Raw genomic sequence first — 19,217 nt, 5'->3', positions numbered from 1 at the left:
ATGAGATATGATGAATAGATCCAACAGGATTTTGAGGGTTGTATTGGTGAATCAGAAACCTAAAACATAGATTGATGGCAACTTTTACAGGAAGGTATTGATAAAACTATTCGCTGATCTAATCAAATAACAAGGTACCAATTTCAAATACTGATGGTAGTATAGAACTTATCTGTTGATAAAAATTTTTAGTAATATGACTTTTTATGTTATCTGCTGCTCTTTATCATGCCTCAGAAGACACATTTTATATTTTGGCCCCATTTTTCATATTTGAATAATTAACATTGGGCTGCAGTGTGAAAATTCTTGATTTATACATTTCATCAATGTAATGTAATAAATTAGATTTAATGTGTTCAATGTGTTTAACAGTGCTTAATATTTAAGTAACAAAATGTAGTTCTGCATGCCTTTTCTTTGCATTTATATTTGAAAATTAGGTTCTTGGCTTGATTTTTATACAAATGTGTTTAAATGGTAAAATTAAAATAAAATACAACATACACTCACAGACACACACTTCACATATATAACAGTGGCAGCCATACACTGTATATGTGGCAAGTAGGTAACTGTTCAATACACATGATACATGTATATATTTATAAAGATTTGCATATATGTTTTTATTACCTGAAAAGTATTACAGTAAATGAAAATCAGGTGCAGTTTTGATTTTTTGGGGGTGTTGTTGTTTATTTGTTTAGTTAGAAAGACTATAGAAAGACTATATGCTTTTTCCGTCTTCGTAGTTGCCCGTACACTGAGTTTCAACTCAAGACTTACCAGTAGTTTTGAAAAACTTCTATGCTGTATTTGATAATAATATATCTTATTTCTAGATCTGTGGAGGAGCTTGCATACTTCAAATGTTGGTATTGTAGCAACAGTCATACTACATGTACTCTCAAATGTCCAAATATAAAGCAGTATGTGTCATGGTTTAATTTTCCAGTCATCTTTTAAGCATTATGAAATGGTCCATTTTTGTAAATGTTAGAATTGAAATGCTCCATCATTAGCTGTTAGCTATGTATTTAGGCCGCCTTTTGTCTGTTTCAGTGAAAAATCTCAAAAGGGAATTCTGCATCAGCTGTGCTGAGATATAGGAAAGTAAAAAGTTACGTGTTCACTTTTACCATGTTCTTCACATTGTGAACCAAGTCTTTTGTCTTCAGAAGAAATTTGTATTTTGCTTCAACAGAGTCCGAAGGTTGGTTGCACCTTATACAGTACTTCTTCACTGTTTCTCTCTGTAGGTCCCTTTCAGTGCTACAATGTCACCCGTTCGACTGCATTCATCTAATCCCAACCTTTGCGCAGACATTGAGTTTCAGACTCCCCCAAGCCATGTAACGGACCCTCTGGAGTGCTCTACTGAGTACATGAAACTTCAAGAAGAATTCTGCCTGATGGCACAAAAAGGTAACTGGAAATGTCAAGCCCTTCCCTTATTGCGCTTCTCTGTTATGTTTCTTTATTGCCTTCACTTAGTTATGGCCAGGGCATCTGTCTGCTTAGATGATACTGTATAAGAAATTTCAGCTGGTCAGGGGCTTACATAAAGATAACATGTATTATCCTTCTTACATTTTCCATGGATGTCATGAATCTAGAGATAGGTAAACTGGTAAGAAATTTTTTTTTAGAAGTCTTCTGAACTACTTCTGCATCTTGTGACTGAATTTGCAAACATATTGTTTCTCAATAAAATGGTTTATCTCTCCCCAGACATGAATCAGAATGTCACTGCTACATATAATGTCCAGTTCATTTTTGTGCAATGTTTTCTACATCAGTGGAAACAACAGAAGAGCTTATTACTAGAATGTACTTTAGAAATGCCATTTTATTGCCAATAAATGAATGGTCCTACAGACTCAAAAATACTATTTTTAAAAGGGTCTGTTATCAGTTCGCTATCTGTTATATAGCAAATATAGGAAAAACATGAGACTGATATCTTAAAAAATGTCAAAAACCTGTTTAAAGACCAAGTAATCCTCTTTATTAGTGCAATATTAAGTCTTAGCAGAACTGATTTTTTGTTACTCTGAAGAGAAAAATAAAAAAACAGAAAGAAAAGAACACACTCTGGGCACAGGTTTTCCAAACACGCATCTGTCTATACGTTCAGCACCAAAAATATGCTCAGATGACATATGTATGAACATACAGTATGCACCTTACAACCTCGAGCTGTAAGTGTTTGTACTTATTTGGGCATGGATCACTTGAAGTTCAGATCCTTGTTTCAAATTTCCCTAACTGTGGGATGGAAATCTCACACTCTCTTTATTGCTGAAATATTGTAATAGATGTCAATGTGCAGTTCTGTAACTGAGAAAACACTTGTTTTCTTTTTTCTTTTTGCTTAGTACATTCTCTTTTGAAGTCTGCCTTTAACAGCATAGCTATAGAGAAGGAGAAGCTTAAGCAGATTGTTTCAGAGCAGGATCTTACAGGCCACAATGCTCAAATAGCACACCTCAGACGGTCCCTTTCACAGGTATGTTCTTGATTTGATTTCAAGCACATCTAGCTTGCCAGATGCGGTGTCTTTTATATTTTGGATATTTCCTGAGGTAGAAAGAGCCAAAAAAAAGCCAAGTTCATGACAGAACTATGACATATGTTCTGTTATGACATAGGTCTAACCTAAATGCATGTGGAGGTGAAGGATATCATTTGTTTGTGTAAGCATGTATCTGTTACGGTTTTCGGAAGTAAAGAAAAAGGATCAAATGTTTTTATAGAAATGCTAGATATCTTTCCTGGAGCTGTTTCCAGCACAGCCAAGGAGATATTCTTGTTTTCTTAATTAAGTTTTAAATTTTTACTGTATATTTTCAGATTTGTTTTATATGTCCATGTCTCTAACTGCAAAAGGAATCATGGGTTACAGGACAATTATGGGTAAATTGGATTTTCAGCTACACACCTGTTACTGTCCAGCATCTCTCTCACTTAAGCCAAAGGAAAAATTGTCACTAACCTTAGTGGGGAAAAACAAGTAAAGCGACAGTAAGTCCTCAGGTTGCAAAATAACTCAAATTTTTTAATTCATTGTCAAGAAAACAGAAAAGCTTTTACTCTGAAGAACGGATTGGTATGGAGTACTGCATCTGCAAGAAATGCCAGCAGAAGTTTAAAGGCAAACAGAACTTCACCCAAATGTGTATATAATTTCATACACTGTTGTTATTATTGGGTTGGAGGTTTTTGCTATGAGATTAAAATTGATGCATGTTTCTATAGATAGAGATGCATATCGTGTTACGCAGATTGATTACTGTGTGTTGTAATAAAGAAAGGTTAAGGACAAGAGTAAGGGTAACCATTTCTGGTTATTGATACAAAGTTAACTAAGACCTGTGGAGACTTATTAGCAAGTTGTATGAAATAGGTGATCATGTTTTCTTCTTGTTCCTAGCCTCCAGTGTCAGTCTAAAAGTCACTGTTACACATTAGTTCATAGTCTCAATGGGGAATAAGTGGAAATTTGACCTTAGTGAGATGGTTGGGTTCAACCAGTCTCATGACCAGGTTTGAGCAATTTAAGAAGCTACTGCCAGCCTGCTGTTAGTTGTCACCTTCCCTTCCTGGTAGATGGCAACTGCGAACATGCCCAGACTGTTTAAGAACAAAGCAAAATGGGGTCACTCAAACTGTTTAGTGACAGTTTAAGCTAACCTATTTTACTTTGGTCCTACTTTGTTTTGGTACATTCATGCAATCTATTCTTGAGTCTACACTAGGGGGAGGCAGAAGAAGATTCTTACTCCATTGTAACAGTCATTTTCTACTAAAACAGTATGTCTGTCTGTTGTTCCCTTCCATATCCCTCAGTAATGGGGATATATTAGGGTTAAGTCAGTTCATGTTCTAGGTATGTAACATATTACACTTTTTCTGGATTTCAGAATCTTGCACATGAGTCTTTCTAGATAACAGACAATATGTATATATGCACCCAAATTTATCATCTGGGTTGGGCTTTAAAAAAGGAGAAAAATCAGCAGATACCACTCTAGTGGATCAGTAGTTTGAAATGAGTACACATATGCAAATATATCAAATTGATCAGATGGGCAAACACCCAATGATACTAGCAATTATGTTGGTTTTGCTGGAAAGGAAGCAATTTCCTTTTGCAGGCTCTAAGTGCTGATAACCTTGGTTCAGAAAGGGCTGTATAATTGTAAACCAAGAATTGCCTCTTTGGGCATTTTGCGGGTAGTTCCCATTTGTTGTTCTGCAGTTTCATTCTTTCTTGCTGCATTCACTCCCCATTTCCGTACTGTACCCACCAGTATACCTGCCAAAGAGCTATCTGAAGAATTATGGTACAATGCTGCTGTTATGTTGTGGGAGAATATCTGTACCCCCTGCCCCCTGAAAATCACTGAAGGCAAACCAGCCAAAAGATTAAATCATTTTAGAGGGGATCTCAAAACAAGTATCTCTATAAAAAGAAGAAGGGAGGTTCTGTGATTTCTTAGGAAATTGCTGGGAAGAAGCTACTTTTTTTTTCTTTTTTTTTCTTTTTTTTTTTTTTGCTGTTTAACACTTACTTTTTAATTTTAAATGAAATGTGCAATTTTTATTTTAAGGCTCTCAACCAGAATGCTGAACTAAGGAGTCGCTTGAACAGAATACATTCAGAATCTGTTATTTGTGATCAGGTTGTCAGTGTAAATATTATCCCTAGTCCTGATGAGGTAAGACTTTGGCCTTTAATGGATTTAGAGTACAATCAAACCTTGCTAATTCTCACTAATAGCTGAAATGCATCTGGCAAATTACAGAATTTTTCAGATTGGCAAATGTTCATTTGTAGAAAAAGTCAGATTATATTTTTCCTTACATAAAATAAAACTTCTGTCTTTTATTTTGCATATGTCAGATCTCATGAAAGAGCTCAGTTTGGTCTCTGCAGAGAAACAGGGAAGGACTCCAGTTTTGGAATATTAATTGTTGGCTGTGGGAATTAGTGAGGTTTTACTGTATTTGAATGTAACACACAGTAGCTAACCAATTCTGTATCTTAGTTTCTTGCCAGATCAACAGAACAGTATTTAATGGCCTGATCCTGCAAGTGCTTAAATGGCCTGATGTTTAATATCTTGAGTGGCACTGCTGAAATCAAAAGGTTCAGTCTATGAACCAAGCACTATATTAATACCATGTTTGCAACATCTAGTCTTCCTTGTTTTGCTTTCCTCAGTCAGCAGATTACTGGAAATTTGTGTTAGTAACAAGTCAGCTTCCATCATGAGAAGAACAAATCTGAATTTGCGAGCTGTAATATGTTACAATTAATGTGGTCACTTTGACAGCCATACGGCTTGCATTTTACCAAAATATTTTTCATTTGTCATTTCCACTTGTTTTTTTCTATGCACATGGCATTTCAATTAACATACTTTTGTGTCCTAATTATTTCTTCCAACAAGAAAGGAAAGTGAAAAAATGTTTCCAATTACTTTCGTTTATTTGCTTTTTGAAAATGTCCAAACAATTTTTCCAAGAGTCCAGCACGTTGGAGACTAGCAACAGAAGATAGAGGTGAAGTGGTGCCACAGCACAGCAATCTGCAGTGAAGTTCTGAGCAATGACCATCTTTTCTATTTTGTGTTTTTTCTTGGTTAGCTGTTTCTTTTCCATATGTACATCATTATCTTGGTGCAAGTGTGTCTGACTGAAGAAGTTTTTCAAAGTTCCCAGATCTCTCATTCACTCCTCTTGATTGCTTTATATGTATAATCTTGCAGTGTGTAGATAATGCCTGTGTGAGCATCTTTTTCAGGTAGGGGCATGTGTATTTTTCCAAGTCCCTCTAGTTAATACAAAAACTTAAAATTTCAATCACTTCCTGTAAAGATAACAGTGAAATGAGCTTCTGTTTCCATGATAATTCATCAAACATCATAAACCATCTACAAGCTTATAAGCCCCAGTGAAAAAGGAATGGTTTTTGACCTCTTGGCTAGTTTATGATTGATTTTTTTTTTTTTTTTTTTTTTTTTTTGGTTAGTGCATTTTGAGGCAACTATATAGAATAATTCTACAGGATTAAGATGCCAACAAAACTATTTGCAGGACTTTTGTAGTAGGATTAATGGGGATGGAGTTGCAATCTGAAGAGTTAACTGTGTTTAGAAGGGCTTTGGTAGTTTCATGTGTATTATCTCCCAGAAGCAACATGCTATATAAATTAAGGGATTAAGTCAAAAGCCTGTTTCCCTGCACAGCAGCAGCTCCTTTGGTGGAATGGTACAGGGAGAGAATCTTGTTTTCCTCCCTTCTTAAAATGACAACCTGTAGGGTAACATGTTGAAACCTGGTGTTCCTCCCATCAGTAGCAGGAAGAGGAATATATGTTCCACTATTTAAATTAGCTTGCCCCCCTACTGATATAAACATTACACAGTTTTGAACCCTTGCCTTTGCTGTTAAATTCTCTTTATAATAAACCATAGAGAGTTCATTCCCTTTAGTAGTATTGAGTCAGTGTTAATGGCATCATTTGAATGAGTTTTGAAGTACAAACACGGAATCAAAGCACATAAATATATATTATAGCCATACTCCTGAATATTCAGACATTTCAAACATTTGTTACTAAACTGGTTCACAAGCGCATTTATTTTGAAAGTAACTTATAACTCCCTGACCTTATAAAGCTTTATATTTGAGTTTTGGTTGTATCAAAGCTAGCTTCCAGTGATGTAATTTGTTATGACCTGGTGTCTTTTCATCTGAATTTCATGGCTGAATTTGTCTGACACAATCCAACTATTGTCCACAAAATCATTCCTCTGGATACAGAACTAGATCTGTGATTATTCGTGCTGCTAAAACTTAGCAGTTGATGCTGAGCAGGCCTCGAAGACATATATCTCACTGCTCAAAATGCACTTTATTTTGTAATTTGTCAAAGTCTCATCTGTTAGGTACACACAAAGCCCTACTAAAATGCTGTCTTTACTACCTGTGGTTATATTTGGCATAGAAAAATTATTCGGGTGATTTACCCCTTCTATGCATATTTCTTTTATATTAGAAATAATACTTTTATTTTTCTGTGCTTTATTTACAGACAGGTGAACAAATTCATGTCAGTTTGCCACTGTCTCAGCAAGTTTCTAATGAGAGCAGGCTCTCTATGTCTGAATCTGTTTCAGAGTTCTTTGATGCACAGGAAGTGCTTCTATCTGCCAGCTCGTCAGAAAACGAGGTAGGCTATGGCAGCATGCTGCAGCTTTGCTGTTGGACAGATTTAGGTATTGCTACCACTAGTGAATGTTTTGTTTTGTTTTTTAATAATGATACTTAGAATAAAAAGGTATCAGAATGTGTAAGGTGTAGGTAAATGAACCTGCGACTCACTTGTGATGGAGTGCAGAAGTTCCCTGAAGTGTAAAACTGAGTTGAAAGTTGTTTGTGTCAGTAGCTTATGTTCAGTATCTGTCCTTGCTAGACTATGAAAGTTTCAGGTAAGGATGACATAGACAGGAGCAATTATGTCTGAGTATGCCGTCAACTAATACAGATTTTAAAATATTCTTTAAAAAAAAAGTCATCTAGTATACATATAAAGTTATTCTCTATAATCAGAGAAGTAGACAAAAGCCTGAAAAATTGGCTCACTCAGGCTCAAAGTTGAAGCCATCAGATACAGTTCAGGCTCCTGAATCATGCTTCTGTCCACAGCTTTCCTGTGCTATCCTGAATAAATTCTTCAATTTTTAAAATTTATTTATTTTTTAAAAATATCTTTTTATAAAGCCACAGTAGTGCTGTGGTCTACCACAACTCTTCTGTAAGAGGAAATAAGAGTGTTCCACCATGTTTTCTTTTTGACAAGGATTGCTCATGTCCCACGAGTTGGCACAACCACAGCTAGAGTTGTTCATCTAAAGAATGGATTGGTTCCTTATCTTATTGCTTCTGGCAGGTGTAAAGTACATGTTATCTCAATAGTCTGGATTGTCTATATCAGCATGGAAAATCGGTGTGTCTGGTATAAACAAAATGCAAACTTTACAAAGTCACCCCAAAATGGTATAGGCCTTATAATAAATACTCTGTTATCAGTAAATATGGTAAATTATTTTGAAAGTAATATTTCTGAAAAAAAAAATTTTAAGACAGTGATGTAGTTCTTGTTTTGCAAAATTATAGGTCAATGTTTATATAATTTTTTGCTGAAACACAAGCTGGTTTTATTGTTTGGCTCTTTATAAAGAGCACAAATCTGTCTGTCTCTTCTCACCTCCCATCCCCAGCGCATTATGTTGTCCATTTTTTGTTCATCTCTGGTCTCATCTGAGGTCACCCTTTTGCAAATTTAATGCCTGTATTTGGCTTCGTATTAAGGAATTCAGAAACATAAGGAGAGCATAGCATTTGTTTTGACACATTTAGTGCATTGGCAGTATGGGCTGATTGAAACATCCAGTTGATTTAGTTGAAAGCTCTAACTGAGTAGAGATGATTTCTTTGAATATTTGTGTTTCAATTATATTTGTCTAATTTGTTGGTATATTTTATATGTATTTGACTTAGGTGATATTTTATTTATGTTTTAGGCTTCTGATGATGAATCTTATATCAGTGATGTGAGTGATAATATATCTGAGGACAACACCAGTGTTGCGGACAACATTTCTCGGCAAAGTATACTGCTATTTTTAAACTTTGGAAAATTATTTTGGTTTTGTTCGTGTACCAGATTTACTGCATGTCTGTACAAGACCAACTCAGCTGAAATCAGTGAAGTTGGGCTTGCTTGTTCTGGTGGTCTGTTTTTCTTAATCTAGCGCTTTCTTATGATAATATTTTGTCCCTTCCCAGTTCTTAATGGTGAGCTAACAGGAGGTGCATTCAGGAATGGACGGAGAACTTGTCTCCCAGCTCCCAGCCCTGACACCAGTAACATCAATCTGTGGAATATTTTGAGAAATAACATTGGCAAAGATCTTTCCAAAGTATCCATGCCAGTTGAGCTAAATGAACCTCTGAATACCTTACAACATCTTTGTGAAGAGCTGGAATACAGTGAACTCTTGGACAAGGCTGCTGAAACAGATGATCCTTATGAACGCATGGTAATAAATCTAGTGTAGCACTTCTTATGTCTGTATTAAAAAGGGAGCTGTTGAGTGGAGGTCTGTGCAGGGTCCTGTCTTGCTCTTCCTGTTCACAGACAACAGACCTCCCTGCTGGGTCAAATGAATGCTATGAACAATTAGAGGTGGTAGGTTTTATCTGAACACGGCTGAGGGACTTTTCGTGACTTTAAACCAAGTCCTGCAATTGTGACTCATTGATGTGAAGACTGATCTCACTCTCTAGGACCATATATGTAGGCATTGGCAGTTTCTAATCCTGCAGCATCCTTTCCTGGCTTTCAGTGATCAATTCCAGTAGCCTCTAAGAGCTAATCAAGTCTGTGGCTGGCTTATGATCAATGTAGATGTCAATAAGATGTCATCCTAGGCAATTTCTAATAGAGAAGTTCCAAACCACCAAAATGGTTTGCTTGGGCAGCCTGACTTCAACTGCCCTGTAAGTATGTCTTTGTTTTTTAACTGACAGCCAACAGCCTGTGTTCAGGACTCAGGGTGCTTTGATCTGTCATGTCTCCTTTTCTTCAGAAGAAACAGGGAAAGGCTGTTAGGGAAATTTGGCAGTGTTGTTGACGAACATATCTACTGTTCCCTAGTACGGGTTGACAGCACTGTGGATAACTGGGAGAAGAGAGGTTGCCTGTGGCTGTCATATAGCCATGCGCTCAGGTGCATGAACTGCCACATTTACATGGCCTGCAGGAGAGCGAGGGGTCCTGAACATTGGTATGTTTTCCTTGCCACTGAAGAAGTTGGACCTGTCTTATTATAGGGGGTTGAATTATTTGTCATTGCATGCTGTTTTCCTACAAGACTCCTTATGTCCCTCACAAAAGGGAGATCCTATAAGGACTGGGCAAGGTTGTACTGAGTAAAGCAGGCTGTTTGCCTGTAGGACTCTGCCTGTTTTGTTGAAAAGCTTGGAAGGTGAGTATTGAAGGAGTCAGGAGAGTTCAGGAAGGAAAAGCCATGGTGCAACCGAAAGCTTCTTCGGAAACACGGATTCAATCCCCTTCTCGATCCCCTATCTGAGGATACAAACCAAACTTTTAACAAGTACCTTAAAAATGCAAAGTGCACACCCAGGCCAAGGCACGTGGGCCTGCTTGGCAAAAGTCCTGAATACCCAAAGCATCAGTGGTAGTAGCAGTACTGTGAATATGTTACCTGCTTCTTTGCTGTTCTTTGAAAAATCAGGACTTTGCTATCTTAAATAAGCATCCAAAAGTAGTGGAAACTTTTTTCTTCTCATTGCTCTATATGTCATAAGGATAGTAAACCCCCTCATTTCTCTGTAGTGTATTATAGTTAAATTCATGAAAAAGGTTTTGGAAGAATGAAGGTTTTTACTGTTTGTGGTGGTTTAACCCCAGCCAGCAACTAAGCACCACGCAGCCACTCTCTCACTCCCTCCCCACCCAGTGGGATGGGGGAGAAAATCAGAAAAAGAAGTAAAACTCGTGGGTTGAGATAAGAACGGTTTAATAGAACGGAAAAGAAGAAACTAATAATGATAATGATAACACTAATAAAATGACAACAGCAATAATGAAAGGATTGGAATGTACAAATGATGCGCAGTGCAATTGCTCACCACCCGCCGACCGACACCCCGCTAGTCCCCGAGCGGCGATTCCCACCCCCCACTTCCCAGTTCGTATACTGGATGGGATATCACATGGTATGGAATACCCTGTTAGCCAGTTTGAGTCAGGTGCCCTGGCTGTGTCCTGTGCCAACTTCTTGTGCCCCTCCAGCTTTCTCGCTGGCTGGGCATGAGAAGCTGAAAAATCCTTGACTTTAATCTAAACCATACTTAGCAACAACTGAAAACATCAGTGTTATCAACATTCTTCAGATACTGAACTCAAAACATTGCACTGTACCAGCTGCTAGGAGGACAGTTAACTCTATCCCAGCTGAAACCAGGACACTGTTGAAGAACAGCCCATGAAAAGAGCATTAATTCTGTTGATGCTGTATTTATGAATAATATGAAGTGAATAGAGAATGGAGCACTCATTACACAGTGGGATGAAAACAAAGCATGTAAAAAGCTTACGAGTGTTATGACCTTGCTAGCGTGAGGCAAGGGGGACCTGGTTAAGGTTCGCCCCACTGTTAGCAGATAATGCATAGGTGAGTGGTTTTTATCCCCATATTGCTTTTCTGAAGTTTTGTTTCAACTTCTGAGTGCCTGTTGTGATTTTTTTTTTTTTAAACTCTGCTGAAGGGAGCTGTAATCTACATTACCGTGGCATGTCACTTAGTTTATTACTCCCAGCTAGGCCTGGTTTAGAGATTACTAAATTTTGGTTGTACATGTAGACAAGGGGGCTGATAAGGCCGCACATGCATGGAAGATCCTGAGATAACTCTGCATTAAGGACATCTTAAGTGAGAGCCATTTATGTTTGGCACCAAATAAAATAGTTCCCATAGGAAAATGGTATGTTATCTTGTCATCAGAAGTTATCATATAGTATTTGTTCACAAGGAGCATAGACTAGAGCTGGGTCTGTGTTTTCGATCATTATTGATAAACCTGGTCAAAGGTAGAAGAACAGTATCTTGTGCAGATTGTTATTTTTAGGGGACTGTTCAAAGAGACTGACTGAGGCCATGAAGAAAAACAAATTATATCAACAAAAGAAATACAGTTTATATTAGTTCTGGTTGGGATGTATGGCTTCACTCTCAGGCATGCCTCATTAATCCAGATTTCACTTTGACTGGAGTGAGTTGTGGGATGCCACGTAGTGATACACAAGAATGTCTGCCTATACTTGCTTATGTTCTTGTCTTTATTTTCACAGGTTCTCATAGCTGCTTTTGCAGCATCAGGCTATGCCTCTACATACTTTAGAGCAGGAAGCAAGCCATTTAACCCAGTGCTTGGTGAAACTTATGAATGTATTAGAGAAGACAAAGGATTTCGATTTTTCTCAGAGCAGGTAAAGCTTGTTTCTAGATAGACACTCCTGTTTAGATTTAGCTTTTGGTTTCTTTGTTTTATAGAGTAATCTTGTTTTTTCTTTCTAGTTAGAATGGTTTGCTCTCTTAATAGTATGAAAAGGTTGTTAGTATGAATGAACTTTGTTAAATGCTAGAAGGTATATATTTTTATAGTAATCACAAGGAAGTGGTTTAAGTACATAGCATTTCAAGTACAAACAAGTTGCATCTGTTTTCATAGCAACATAGGCTAAAAAATAGTGTGGGCTATTTAGTATTTTCATATTGCAGTAACAATTGTATTGTCTTAGAAATGAAAATGAACTGTTTTTAACTCAGTCAAACTGTTTTCCAGGTTAGCCACCATCCTCCCATTTCGGCCTGTCACTGTGAATCGAAGAACTTTGTGTTTTGGCAAGGTATACTTTTTTAATTCAAAACCATAAACTCCTTTTTTATTAGGAAGTAAAAACTTTGTCTGTACAAGCTGAGCTTTGCATTTGGAACTTACTCAATTTCTATACTTATTATTTTTGTAGTAACATATTACAAACTGATGCTCTGAATTACTTCCCTCCAAATTCTTATTCTTAAGAGTCAGCAGACATGTTATAACTTCCCTTGTCACTTGCAGTCTGTTTATACTTTTCTGGTTAGAAGCTTTTTTACCAAGAAAATTATTATTTCTTACAAACACAAGCAGTTCTTTTTACACAGTTGAACAAGCAGCTCTTTCTTTGTATCTACTGACATATACATTTAATTTCTATTGAATGTTTTCATGAGAGCTTTGACAATAATGTAGCACAGCCATGACTCCTAGAAAAAAATCAAACTTATCTTTAGTTTTTCTGGCCTAATGTCATTTTCTAGTATTTTTTTTCTTTTGTATTTTCATGACAGCCTCATACTGTCCTGTTTTAAACTGGGTAGTCTAGCATAGAGCATCTTGTGTGACACGCAGATCACTGCAAGGAGGAGACTTTGGTCTTTTCAGTTTTGTAAATCTTTCACTATTATATTCAGATATCAGGTGGAAAAACAAATTCTGGGGGAAATCAATGGAAATTCTGCCAGTTGGAACCTTGAATGTGACTCTTCCAAAGTAAGCTACTGTCCTATTTCCTTTTGTTTTCAGTCTTTGCTGCAATCTGTGCTGCCTTGTGAATGGATTGGGGGAAGTGTATGCAGACATCACATGATTTGTACTGGTGAGAGTAGTGCGTAGCTCACATCTCTCCTTAGTGTACAGGTGGGGACACTGAAACATTTTTGAGCCTGAAGATCCATTTGGGTTTTTGGAGGGAAAATATACAAACTCTCTAGAAAGCGGTAGACAGAGGGGAATAGAAATGTTTTAGGAGAGAGAACCCAAGTTTTACATGTACAGTAACAATCAACTGTTCAGAACAAGGCTGCAATATAGGACTGTCAGCAGCTAGCGATGTGCTAACTAAGGCTCTCAATACTGCTAAGTGTTCCCTCAGAACAACTGCTAGTAATGTAAGGTCATTTTCCAAAATGTAGTTAAGCCAGAACGTGTTCTTCAGATGTTGAAAGAGTAATGAGAAGAAGAAGTTTCGCTGCAGTTAAGAGTAGTTGCAAGTCGTAAACCCTGAGAATATGCAAGGAGAGGATACTTTAAACGTCTGCTGGTTTTGCAGTACTATTCCTGCTCCTGTACATTGCACCCAGCCTTTCTTTCTGCCTCTAACAGCATGACATCACTCCACTTCTTTATCCATCTCATGAAATTGAAGTAAATGCACTCAGGAGCATCTTTGTCTTCTGTCCTCATGCTTGCCCCTTAGCTCTGAAGGAGAATGTGCTTTGCACAATATAATTCCCTCATTTTATTCCCTTGTTTGACAACAGAGATGCTCTGACTCTGAGTAGTTACAGAGGGAAAGGGATGACGTGCCAGTGAGCTCCTGCTTCCTACTTCCTTTCTGTTACCTCCTTCCCATATTTGTAATTTAATTACCTTGTCTGCTTATAGCCTCAATTCAGCCTTATGTTGATCGTTGGGTCACTCTCCTTCCCCTAGAGGAAATGTGGCCAAAGCAGTTAATGCTCTGAGGACAGTGAATATGCTATGCAGGGCTTTGGTGATTCACAATGGCTTGATGTGTGGTTCATAGCACCATTCTTCAGGTCTCTGCACTAGAGTTTAGGTGAGCTCCTCTATGGAGGATTAGTAATGTACCCAGAACCAGTGCTTTAATAAAGTAAGCTATTGTTTCAAAAGTTTTTGAGGAATATGGTCTTTTATTTATGATAATGGAGCTATGTTTTACTTTTTTTGTCCTAATGATCATGGTTAATGTATGTTACCACTTGTTAATCTGTTCTTAGGTATGGAGACTACTATGTCTGGAACAAAGTCACTACTTGCATACATAATATTCTTAGTGGAAGGAGGTGGATAGAACACTATGGAGAGATAACTATCAGAAACACAAAAAGCAGTGTTTGTATTTGTAAACTCACATTTGTCAAGGTAACATATGTATTCTAATACATATCATATTCATAAAACTGCATAGTTCAAGCATACCTCAAGCAGTTTATTTAGTATTCCTGAAATCCACATTCCACATTATGTCTTATCAACGTTCATAAATATGTAAATTGTCAAATGAGAGTGCTATGTTGAGTAGTATGACTCCATTCCATTGAACATCTGATATCAGAATGTTGCATTGCCGTATAGGTGTGTGCTATACTGTTGTTGGTTTTAGGTTAAGAATGAATAATTTCTTTTGTATTACCACAATGAAAACACAAAGTCACTTTAGACTTCTGTGCCATTTTACTTCTGCCTTTACTAGAATTTGGCAGTCAATATTTTTTCTCTTTTGATTAAATAATGCTGCTTTGTATTTTAATATCCAGACAAGAACCACATATAAAACCAAATCACTATATAGCTATGTTACTATCCATTATTTTCCCTAAAAATAAGTTTGTCTTCATATTGCAACAAAATACATCAATACCATTGCAGTGTTAGCGGTGGTGCGTTACCGTAAATCTGAAATTCATGTTTTGATGGATGTTCTGAGAATGGGCAACTGGCTCAGTAGGTGAAGGTGTAAGAAATAAATGTGTCTAAGAAAAGCAAAGCAAAGAAGAGAAACAGAAAGCAACAAATAACAAGTAATACTGGCTGAATGTCTCCCCTGCTGCAAACAGTAGTGTGCAGCACCCGTCAAAGGATTCCCTTACACGTACAGGTATATTCAGTATTTCTCCATATAGAAAGAAGAGAGTTAGTTGGCTCCGATCAAAGTGTCATTTTTGCTGAATTGTGTGGTGGGATTTGGGTTAATGAACAACAGTATAGTTCCCAGATGTGCAGATAATTTAAATATCTTTATACCAAAACACATATCAAATTATTCAGGGTTTCTCATATACTAAATCAATTAATATTCAGATCATCTGAATTTTCAATTCTGATATTCTTGGTTCCAGGTGAGCTGTTCCAATACAAAATTTGGACAGTTGGTGCCACATATTAAGATTCATGCAGTGGCTGTATTGATACAATGGGTAATGTGAAAAACAGTGTGAACTAGTAATTCTTTGTTAAACTTGCAGGTGAACTACTGGAATTCAAATGTAAATGAGGTGCAGGGAGTTGTGATAGATCAAGAAGGGAAGGTGGTTCATCGCCTTTTTGGAAAGTGGCATGAAGGCCTTTATTGTGGGGTTGCACCTTCAGCCAAATGCATATGGAGGCCAGGTAAGAAGCTTGTAATAAACTCTGGCAGTCACTGTAGTGTAACCCTAAACTATGTAGAGCTGTTTTAGCCATCAGTTTAAATACACAAAATACTACTGGAGAAATTAAATTTCTGGCTAGACAAATAAACAAAAATTTACATGAGTTTATAATAATGGTAAATGGAAATGTTCTTACAGGGCATAGTCTTCTACATCTCACTCTGACTCCTGGTCAAATACTCTGGGGTCTTGTGGTCAACTTAAGCAAAAAAATTGGATGTCTGGGCCTGCGAGCTCCTGTGATTTCAGGAGCTGATTTCAACTTCCTTACTGCTTGCTTATAGGCACTGAGGTTGAATTAGTCGTCTTTTGCATCTGTAGTATCTTTCACACATGCAGAGTGATTATCCAGCAATTGTCATTATTGTTAGTATTTCGAACCCTACTATGTATAGATACTATTTTCAACCCTACTTTGCACCCTACTCTCTGCTGTGTCTACTCTGACTGCTGTTAGTGCTGAAGGTGTTGGACAGTGCCGAATCAGTCTGCAAGTGAGTGTTATGTTCCAAAATCAACTCTGAAGATCAGTTAAGGTTAGCTTTTATAGAGACATTTGGTAAGCCCACTTTCTGGGGAACAGGAAACTATGTTTAACTTGAAGATCTGGAAAACAGTAGTTCTTATGTAAAAAGGAAGGAAAATCATAAGTTTTGAATCTATTAGCATGTAATTACAACTTCCACAGGATAAGCAGTTCAAATTAATATTTAGTGAATGTTGTTCCACCTAGAGAATAGCTTTTGATGCTTTTTAATTATATGTAAGTGTAAAATATATTAATATTTTTGCTGTTATAATTTAATAAATAAATTAATCTCTTGCATATTTAAAGTAATAGCTTAAAAAGCTTTTTTCTTTCTCATACATATTCACACAGGCTCCATGCCAACCAATTATGAACGTTATTATGGCTTCACAAGGTTTGCTATTGAGCTCAATGAATTAGATCCTTTACTGAAAGATCTTCTTCCTACAACAGATGCACGATTCAGGCCAGATCAAAGGCAAGAATGTTTATTTATACTCTTAATATTGCTGGGTTTAAGACTGGGTTTGGCTGAGTATTGAATTTTGTCTATGTCTTCACTACAGTCTGAACTAAGCTTTGGAGGATTCTGCTAGCAGAGAAGGTATTCAGTATTGCAATCAAATTTCTGCTTTACTCAGTTGAAGGAAAGTAGAAAGCATCTTGTTGGTATAGTAGAGCTATAGTGCAATCTTTGGGCAGAGGTAGGATTCCTCATAACAAACTAGAAAGACAGGCTCTGAAATGTCTTGCCCTCCTGCTATGAATGGAATCAACACTAATTCCCTCCTAAATCTCAGTTCAAAGTACTTCAATGTTTGTGATATGTTGAAGTTACTAAAGAAAGCGTATGCCTTAGGCTACAGGTCAGGTACATGTAACTGGGGAGTCACATCTCGGTTATTCTTATTTTATGAGGTTATGACTAGATCTGAAAGTGGGTACAACACAGACAGGCTTGGCTTGGCTTCTGCTTGATTTTTGTGATGATTGGCACTAGAAAATCCCTTGTCCTAGACACTGTATGATTGCTATAGGACCTGCTGTTATTCATACAGGCTTCTGGAGGAAGGAAATGTAGAAGCGGCAGCATCTGAGAAACAAAGAATAGAGGAACTCCAGAGAGGTCGGAGGCGGTACATGGAAGAAAACAGCATTGAATATGTACCCAAATTTTTTAAGTGAGTCTATTCATTTCAGTAGTAAGTCTGTTTTCTGTAGTATGACTGGACAAAATACTACAAGAATTATCACCAACGTAGTCTGTTAATCATGAAAGCCTGGAAAATGGCAATTTTAAGAAAAATAATCAGATACCTGGTCTCTGCCTGAAGCAATTTTTACATAGTTTAAAGCTTCATACTTAAAAGAGCATTTTCTCACAAGGGGCAACAGCTATACAAGCCTGCTGCACCCCTCAGCCAATGTTTTTTGAAGTGCAATAGAAGTATAATATTAGAATCTGAGATTTAACTAGGTTATTGTTTTACGTCATTGCATAAACAAACTAATAAACAGTGACCTGAAAAACAATGTCATACATACATATATCTCTCTGTAAAATGTATATATAAGTGTATATATATCTACACTTACGTTACAATTTATTTTTGAGTGGAGGGGTTTTTGTTTGTTTGAAGCATTCTTCTGAAACAAGGGCTAGTCCTACCAAATAGCCTGATGTTTAGCATGGCAAATCAAAAGTGAAAAGATTGAACATGCTTGATGCAGTTTTGTAGTGGAAGATAAGGAAAATATAGAGGAGACAAATGACGTAAATGGTAAAAGACTTGCATTCTGCAAGCTAGATCTCTTGGTTGATCCCCTGCGTGTAATCAGAATCTGTAATGGTCAAAGAGGCTTTATGTGGCTCTAAGACCTGTTCACACAGATCAGACAACACATTTGTGATTTTGGCTGCTTTCTAAACCTTGCACTTTTGACACAGGTAGAGGCTGATTTTTATTGTTAAATCCCTGACTGTTCTTGTGTCCTTTAGAAATATAAAATCAGATTTAGTATTGGGTTAGATCAGAGAGGTATGGAGTATGATTTCATATTACATAAGAGCAGAGATCTATGGTCAGAACTTTTTTTCCCCCTCTTTCTCTCTCTTTTTTTTTCCTTTCTACAGAAAAGTTATCGACGCTAATCAAAGGGAAGCCTGGGTTACCAATGACACCTACTGGGAACTGCGAAAGGATCCTGGCTTTAGTAAAGTAGAAATTCCTGTACTCTGGTAAACTGAGAATGTAGATCTAGTAAACATATCACTCTGAAGAAAAAAATAACTATGCACAATATGTTTCTTATAGCTAAGCGTGGTTTGTGGGTCTACGGAAAAACCTATCATTCGCATTTATTTTCATCTTTATAACGGACTTTTGAAAGTGCATTAGACCAGGCCCCTGACCACTTCTGGATCTTTTTAATTTTGCAGCAGCCATTAAAAAAAAAAAAAGAAAAAAAAAAAAGAAAGAAACAGAAACCTTTTAAAGTTTCATATGCTGAAAATCCAGAACAAAAGAAGCAGATGAGTTATCCAAAGTCACTCGGGAGAGATGGTAAACGCAAAACTGCAACCGGTGCTTTAAACAGACATTAAGAGTAATATAATTTAAATTACAAAAAAAAAAACAAACAAAAAACCACCAAACAAAAAAACACAAAACAAAAGAGGAAGAAAAAGAGAAAAAAATCCATTTTGTTTCAACTATTTTTGTTAAAAACTCTTGGGTCACAACACTGTCATTTCTGGCTTCAGGTTAGTCCTTTGGTGTGATGTGCTTGGACTGGCCTTTGTCAAA

General features: G+C 36.9%; 1 protein-coding gene across 4 annotated transcripts in view; it reads left to right on the top strand.

Annotated features, from left to right (window-relative positions):
• OSBPL6 (oxysterol binding protein-like 6) overlaps nucleotides 1–18,690 on the top strand; it is a 51,548-nt gene extending 32,858 nt beyond the window's left edge. For 3 of the 4 annotated variants that reach the window (XM_010565947.1, XM_010565939.1, XM_010565931.1), the window contains 14 exons: nucleotides 1,263–1,428; nucleotides 2,382–2,512; nucleotides 4,617–4,724; nucleotides 7,106–7,243; nucleotides 8,598–8,685; nucleotides 8,863–9,116; nucleotides 11,954–12,091; nucleotides 12,448–12,511; nucleotides 13,119–13,197; nucleotides 14,448–14,592; nucleotides 15,696–15,840; nucleotides 16,762–16,888; nucleotides 17,469–17,591; nucleotides 18,545–18,690. In XM_010565947.1, the coding sequence (XP_010564249.1) occupies nucleotides 1,263–1,428; nucleotides 2,382–2,512; nucleotides 4,617–4,724; nucleotides 7,106–7,243; nucleotides 8,598–8,685; nucleotides 8,863–9,116; nucleotides 11,954–12,091; nucleotides 12,448–12,511; nucleotides 13,119–13,197; nucleotides 14,448–14,592; nucleotides 15,696–15,840; nucleotides 16,762–16,888; nucleotides 17,469–17,591; nucleotides 18,545–18,653 (1,815 nt within the window). In that variant the 3' untranslated portion in view covers nucleotides 18,654–18,690. The remainder of the gene's footprint in view (nucleotides 1–1,262; nucleotides 1,429–2,381; nucleotides 2,513–4,616; nucleotides 4,725–7,105; nucleotides 7,244–8,597; nucleotides 8,686–8,862; nucleotides 9,117–11,953; nucleotides 12,092–12,447; nucleotides 12,512–13,118; nucleotides 13,198–14,447; nucleotides 14,593–15,695; nucleotides 15,841–16,761; nucleotides 16,889–17,468; nucleotides 17,592–18,544) is intronic. The other variant, XM_010565956.1, reaches the window with a different exon arrangement.
• The last annotated feature ends 527 nt before the right edge of the window (nucleotides 18,691–19,217 follow it).

The sequence above is a fragment of the Haliaeetus leucocephalus genome, unplaced genomic scaffold (genome assembly GCF_000737465.1).
Source record: "Haliaeetus leucocephalus isolate CR32 unplaced genomic scaffold, Haliaeetus_leucocephalus-4.0 Scaffold1, whole genome shotgun sequence".
In the NCBI taxonomy this organism is placed as follows: Eukaryota; Metazoa; Chordata; class Aves; order Accipitriformes; family Accipitridae; genus Haliaeetus; species Haliaeetus leucocephalus.
The sequence above is the reverse complement of the archived record's forward strand: the minus strand, read 5'-3'. Positions and strand labels throughout refer to the sequence as shown.